The 6,642-nt window shown below is 42.3% G+C and overlaps 1 protein-coding gene across 5 annotated transcripts in view; it reads right to left on the bottom strand.

The window, feature by feature from the left end:
• Positions 1-329: 329 nt before the first annotated feature.
• Positions 330-6,642, bottom strand: part of wnk3 (WNK lysine deficient protein kinase 3) — a 40,343-nt gene continuing 34,030 nt past the window's right edge. For all 5 annotated transcript variants that reach the window (XM_086141635.1, XM_086141638.1, XM_086141639.1 and 2 more), the window contains exons 21-25: positions 6,020-6,363; positions 4,454-4,689; positions 4,287-4,373; positions 4,045-4,208; positions 330-3,814 (exon numbers count right to left, since the gene is read on the bottom strand). In XM_086141635.1, the coding sequence (XP_085997761.1) occupies positions 3,248-3,814; positions 4,045-4,208; positions 4,287-4,373; positions 4,454-4,689; positions 6,020-6,363 (1,398 nt within the window). In that variant the 3' untranslated portion in view covers positions 330-3,247. The remainder of the gene's footprint in view (positions 3,815-4,044; positions 4,209-4,286; positions 4,374-4,453; positions 4,690-6,019; positions 6,364-6,642) is intronic.

The raw sequence follows: 6,642 nt of genomic DNA, 5'->3' as shown, positions 1-6,642 counted from the left end.
CTTATCAAAACGTCGCAGAGCTGTGCAAACACTGCAGCAATCAACCTTTTCCATTGATTACAAAGATCACCATGCCATGAGCATCCCGTCGCTAAGTGTATACAGTATAAAAACACACAGTGTCACAATGATGTTTGACATCATTTATTATGATTAGTTATAAAACATAAATAAAATCAACAGTTGAATTAGTTACAATTTACAGAGGCTAAGTCACCAGCAACATACTTTATATTTCTAGGTTGCTCTGTCCAAATGTCTTTTTTTTATCAGTGGTTCTCAGTCATGCCTTTCGGGGACTCCCCAGATTTTTGTTACTCACTTGTAACTTTTTTTTCTTTCTGTCTTTCTTTTTTCTTTTTAAACTGACTTGCAGTCTATAAGTAAGGTTTGATTACACTAGTCTGTTATGACTCAGAAAAAATGCAAAGAAGGACCAAATGCTCTTTGACTTAAGTGGCCCTGGCCTGTCAGGACTTTGAGAGGTATTTTAAAGAAGGGGAGTCCCGTGTAAACAGGGATGAAAACCAGTGGTTTCTAGTTTCAAATAACCTCTGATTTATAATGATGAGAACAAAATTTTACAATTTTGTACAACCCCATTTTTAAAATACAAAAATAATCTTTATCTTTTAGATAACATTTTGGTAACACTTCAAGGACAAAGCCAGCTCCAGATCATGAAACATGATAATCAAGCTGTACTGTGCGGTCAACATGTTAGTATCAGACATGACAGCAAAGAATCTCACCTTCACTAAAAATGTACTACATCTTTGTGAAAATGTAGGTTGAAAAGCAACAAATACAGGAAACCATTGTTATATTCTAGATTATGCAGTTGCCATTTGTGAACAACCATACCCTTAAGCACCAACTATTGCTCCTTCACCATTCACCTTTTAAAGGCCTTGACTAACATATAGCAGTCTGTAAAAACCGGAACATTTTCCAGAAACACTTTTTGATTTCAGTTTTGTTTCTTTTGTGTGTTGAATGACCTGGCCATTGATGGAAAATGTGTGAGTTAATTAAAACGGAGGAATGGAGCACATTTAGTTTATGTAAAACTTCAGCGGGTGTGCATAATGATAGCACGGTATAGCCCAAAGTTGTTGTTTTTTTTTCTTAAAACACATGGATTCACACTGACAGCCTGCGGTCAGAGACTAGAAGATTTACAAATGAAATAAAGAATTTGTTCGTCATCCTCAAGGAAAAAAAAAAAAAGTCAAAATGGAAGATCTCACAGCATTGTTGGACATCAAACCGGTAATGAGTAAATGGTTAATGATTTCATTTGCTTTGTCTCTTGGGTAAACAAGCCAAAGATGTAGGCAGAGTAAACAATTTTAGCAGGGTACAATAGTATTTCAGAGGCTGTTTTAAATGAAAGAAACTGGTTTTGCAACTTAAAAATGCTATATACTGCATGACTATTACAAAGTTGTGTCAAACAGAAGAAATTTACACTCACACACTCAAAAATGCAGAATTTGCAAAAAGGCAATATGAGAATAACCCATCTGATTTCGCCAGTCCATTATCAATTAGCAATTCTTTCCAAGATATTGTTGATATGTGGTGCTTTAATCGAATGCAAATATGTCTACTTTGAGAACATATTCTACAGAAGTAGATCCATTTACGTAATACGGATGTATTAGCTTGGTAATTGAAAATGTACATCAAGTGAAAGCAGCTTGCACTTGAGGAAGTCAAGTTTATTATAAGGTCATGCTGTGTTGGGCTGAGTACAGCCAGTTATTCACTGAACGTTTACGGCATATTTCAGTTCACCAGTATATGAAGAAGTCTTTTGAATTTATATTCCATCACTCATGGTGAGTCAGGCTGTTTCTATTTCAAGAGAGTTGAACCTAAAATGATACAAACATGTACATGCTGCACTGGTGCACGACAAGGCAACATCACATTTCGCATTGTCATAATGATGCCGGCCAATGGACTGCATATAAAGATGGAGCCACCATGTCTCCGATAAGACTTGAAAATTCTGGAACACAAACGCAGGTGTCCAAGCCATGTGGGAAGCCTCTCCATCACAATTCACATGACACCATAGCAACAAAATACTGCGGTAGTACAGGAAGTAAAGTAACAGCCATGGATATGTGATCATACTCGATTCTTGAAAATATGGGTTTAAGGTGTGGGTAGTCAGAGGCTGGTAGTAAGGTACCCTATCAGCCCTTCAGACTCAAGAAAAAAGGTTATTTTCTACCTTGATTAAAATCACGTTTCACCAGATTGACATTTTTTGGGGCGTCTGACAGTGTCTCATTTGCCACTTAAGAGGCGGCGGGATTTGTAACATATTTTGCAAGCTACACAAGAATCAAGATTTTCTGTCACATCTCTCATGGTTTCACACAGTCTGTGTATTGGCCAGATTACTCTATCGTGTCATGCTCCAACTTTTGATTGTGTTCTTTCACTGCCTGTTAAAACAGCTTGTGCTGTAAGCCGAGTTTTAAAAGATCATGAAAAGATCTAAGCATCTGATTTTCATCAACGTGCTTCTACAAAAATATTTTATGACTTACAAACAAACCAATACAATACATGCTGATCAATTTAGATGATCATTACTAATTGCACTTTTAAAAATTGACAGTCCTTTCACTGTGTGGACAAATGAAAACAAATAATGCCAAAATACTGGTAAATATTTTATCCCTCTAATCTCTTCTTGGGGAGAGTTTAGGTCCAACTCCGATGATGATGAACGAAAAACACCGATGGTAATATTTGTCAAAAGAAATCAAGGATATGTACTACGAAAAAGCCATAAATACCCACCCACACTCACAAATGCAGGTTAGCGGACTCAAACACACACACTCATACAGCCACATGCGTGCGCGCGCGCGCGCACACACACACACACACACACACACACACACACACACACACACACACACATACACGTACATTAATGAACTTGTACATCTCAACACTTAAACATGGCATTATTCATAAACCTCAGGGGCGGTGTTCCTTAATACCCTCTGTCTGTACATACTAGAATCTGTCATTTCTCACATTCACTCCCCATCTCATTCAGACGTGCACTGGAATCCGTACTGAAAAATCCTCGCAGTCGGAACACTTTCACGCATACACTGAACTAACACTCCAAACGCCTCTCGTTCATTTCCTTTCTGCTATAACTTGTATTACCATTTCCTACACCTTCACGACATCCTCAGACTTCATCTTGGTCTCACTTCTGTCCAAGGGGAAGTGTAGAGGTGGGGGGTGTCGGGTGAATTTTGGCACTGGCAGGTAAAGCAGCAGTTGAGCAAGAGGAGGAGCAGGTACAAGCTGAGGAAGAACAGGAGCAAAACGTCCCCCCAGTAGCAACACTACTATCCATTGGTGCAGTTGTACCACTGCTAGTTTGCAGAGACACAGCCACAGGAGATGTGGGCAATTGGGAAGGCAGCAGCGGTTGACTTTGAGGTGGAGACTGGGGCAGCTGGGCAATGGGTTGTGTCTGTGGTAGTGATTGAGACTGTATGGGGGTTTGCACCCGGGGCTGTTGTATCTGCTGGCAAAGTGCTGACTGCTGATAGCTCATCTGCTGGAGGGGGTGAGTCTGATGGAGGTGTAAACTGGGCTGCAACTGTGGCACTTGAGCCATGTGGGATTGCGGAGGGGGTCCCGGAGAGTGCACGGTAGGCAGGCTCCCACCGCCCGAGTAATGGGAGGGGCCTGCCGCAGGCACGTTGGCAGGAGTCGAAGGTGCCTGGGGGTTCAGTGGCGTCACTGGAAACCATCCTTGTGGAGCCTGAGGGAAAACCACAATTCGCTCCTTTGGTTTTTTTGTCTTGCAAGCGAGGAACATGTAAGATTGTACGTCATTGTAGCCGTATCTTTAGCCTGGCCAATTCAAATGAGTAAGCGTAACAACGGACCGCCAACGTCACTTTGGTAACAAACCACGACTTTGCGTTTGGCTTTTATTCCATTGTTTTAAAAAGGAAAGAAAACGACGCAAGGGTTTGCGATCCCACCCACCTCCGTCGTCTGGCTCCAGCCTGCCAAGTCCTGCACTTGCTGAATCTGCTTGATTTGATTTAGCGAGGGTTTGGGTGGCGTGGATCCCACCGTCTCCTTGGTCCAATTATCAACCAGTTTGTGCAGATCATCAGTGAATGTGCTTTTTCTTATAGGACTTTGATCTGTGGAAAAAATTGGAGAGTGAATACCGGTGGCGACTAAATCCCGCCTTGAATTGTCACTTTTAGGACAAATTGTACCTCTTTTAGCAGGCAGTGTGGCGTGGTGCTCTGGGTTGCACTGTCTACTCTGTTCACTGCCTGAAAAACTACTTGACTGCTGAATTCCTATACAAGGAGTGCAATGAACAGTTTACACCAGTTCAAACAGAGCTGCGAAGGAACAGAAGGGATTACCGAAACCGTACCAGAGTGAGTGACACCGTTGTTATCCATGTGAGAGTGAGGCCGGGGTCGAAGCTTGATCTTGGCGGGCCTGGGCCGGCGAGGGGAGAGTACGGGGAGCGCTGTTGGAAGAGGAGGAGTTCGAGAAAGGGAGGCAGGCAGACTCTGCCGTTGGTCTTTGAGGGAACGGAGCTGTCTGTACAGCTCCTGCAGTTCTCTGTTCTGTTGGGCCTGAAGTGAAACCACTTCCTTGATGTGCCTGTAACCGAGAAAATTCAAAACAAAGTGAGAGGTTCTTCTTAACTCACTCACGATTGCATATGCATGACTTCATTTTATCTTAAATGCTACACAAACATAATCTTTCTGATAAGATAAGATAAGATAAGATAAGATAAGATAAGATAAGATAAGATAAGTTATAGATTGATACCACCAAAGAGCTCCACTGAACGCCACAGGAGGTCTTTCCTACCTGAGGCTATCAGACTTTTTAATTCCTCTTCCTTCAGATATTCAAATCTTTGTGCTTTTTACGACCTTAAAACACTTGATAGCCTCAACTTTGACTCTTTATATTTTATTGTATTTCTTATTCTCCTCCTTCCTACTATTATCTATTATTGTTATGTTTTACTTGAAACTCTGGCACAACAATTTCCTTCGGGATAAATAAAGTTGTTCTTTTTCTTATTCTTATAAGATAAGATAAGATAAGATAAGATAAGATAAGATAAGATAAGATAAGATAAGATAAGATAAAATAAACTTTAGTGATCCCCATAGGGGAAATTCTTTTGTCACAGCAACGTAACAGTTATAAGTCTCAATGAATATAAATATAAATAGAGAGACAATTAGAAGGAATTAGAAAAAGCAAAAGACATCCGCAAATAAATACACAACAGAGAGAACAACAACAGCAGCAACATCAAGGATAAGAATGAACAGAATGAAAAACTAAAGACAATAAGGGTGAAAACAAACAATCAAAACTAAACGGCAACTAACAAGGGTGACAATAGCAATGAAAAAATAAAATAAATAAACAAAAATAGGATAAATATAGGACAACAGAGTGAGAGCATGACATGTGAATGGGGTAGTTGAGGTAGTGAGGTTGTGGAAGCAGCACAAATGCGCCTCGGGCCGCTCAGAGTTGTGTGCCGTCCAGACTGCAGTTATACAGTCTGATGGCCGTGGCCACAAAGGAGCGTCAGTTGTGGACCGGGGTGGGGTGAACCGTCGGCTGAAAGAGCTGCCCATCAGCCACAGCTCTCCGTGCAGGGGGCGAGAAGGATCGTCCAGGATAGCTCCCAGTTTGTCCTTCACCCTCCCCACTGCCACCGATCGGAGATGGTTCAGGTTCAGTCCCACCACCGAGCGGGACTTTCCTCACTAGCTTGTTGAGCCTGTTGACCTCACCAGTCCTGGCACTGCCCCACTGGCACACGATAGCCAAGAAGAGTGCACTGGCTACCATAGACTGGTAGAAGGTCTTGAGGAGCCCGCTACAGACGCCAAACGACTTCAGTCTCCTCGGGAAGAACATCGTGCTCTGACCCTTCCAGTCGAGTGCAGTGACTTACTTTTCTCTGAGTTTGTGCAGTTCCCTTCTCAAGTCCTCATCCTCCAGCTCGCTCTCATCGCCGTCATCATCGTCACTGCTTCCAAAGGGCGAGTGGCTGTGCCCGAGACCCCGAGTCGAATGACACATGGTCGGGGTCCTCTTGCTTTCTTCCTTGTCTCCTTCTTTTGGGCGAGATCTCCTTCTCTCCCTTACCAAATCGGGCGACACCGGGGAGCTGTCGGTTAGCCTGTCCTCTTTTCTTGTTTCAGCCTGGGTTACAGAGAAACGTCCCACTTTCCTGTGAGTGCCACCGTGACCCGAGGGCGCATCCTTCGGGGGACAGGACTGGGGGACTGGGGTCACCTGTTGACATAGAGGCCATTTGCTCTGTTTCTTCTTGTCAAAACAGCAATGAAGGTTAGATTACTGATATCTAAAGGATCAGAACCTCATTGAAGGCCATCATAAAAACATCATTTTCCATTAAAATGGGGTGATTGTGCTATATGTCATAGAATATTTATATCCAGAAAATAATTTCATGTTGAATTTGTGCATTTCTCAAGTCAAGAGCCAGAGTTGTCAACTTATTATTTGCACTAAATTCCTTACATTTGCTGCTTTACCAATTTTTCATATTAG

The sequence above is a fragment of the Fistularia commersonii genome, chromosome 34 (assembly GCF_037954325.1).
Source record: "Fistularia commersonii isolate RoL2024-O1a breed Wild chromosome 34, RoL_Fcom_v1.0, whole genome shotgun sequence".
NCBI lineage: Eukaryota > Metazoa > Chordata > Actinopteri > Syngnathiformes > Fistulariidae > Fistularia > Fistularia commersonii.
The sequence above is the reverse complement of the archived record's forward strand: the minus strand, read 5'-3'. Positions and strand labels throughout refer to the sequence as shown.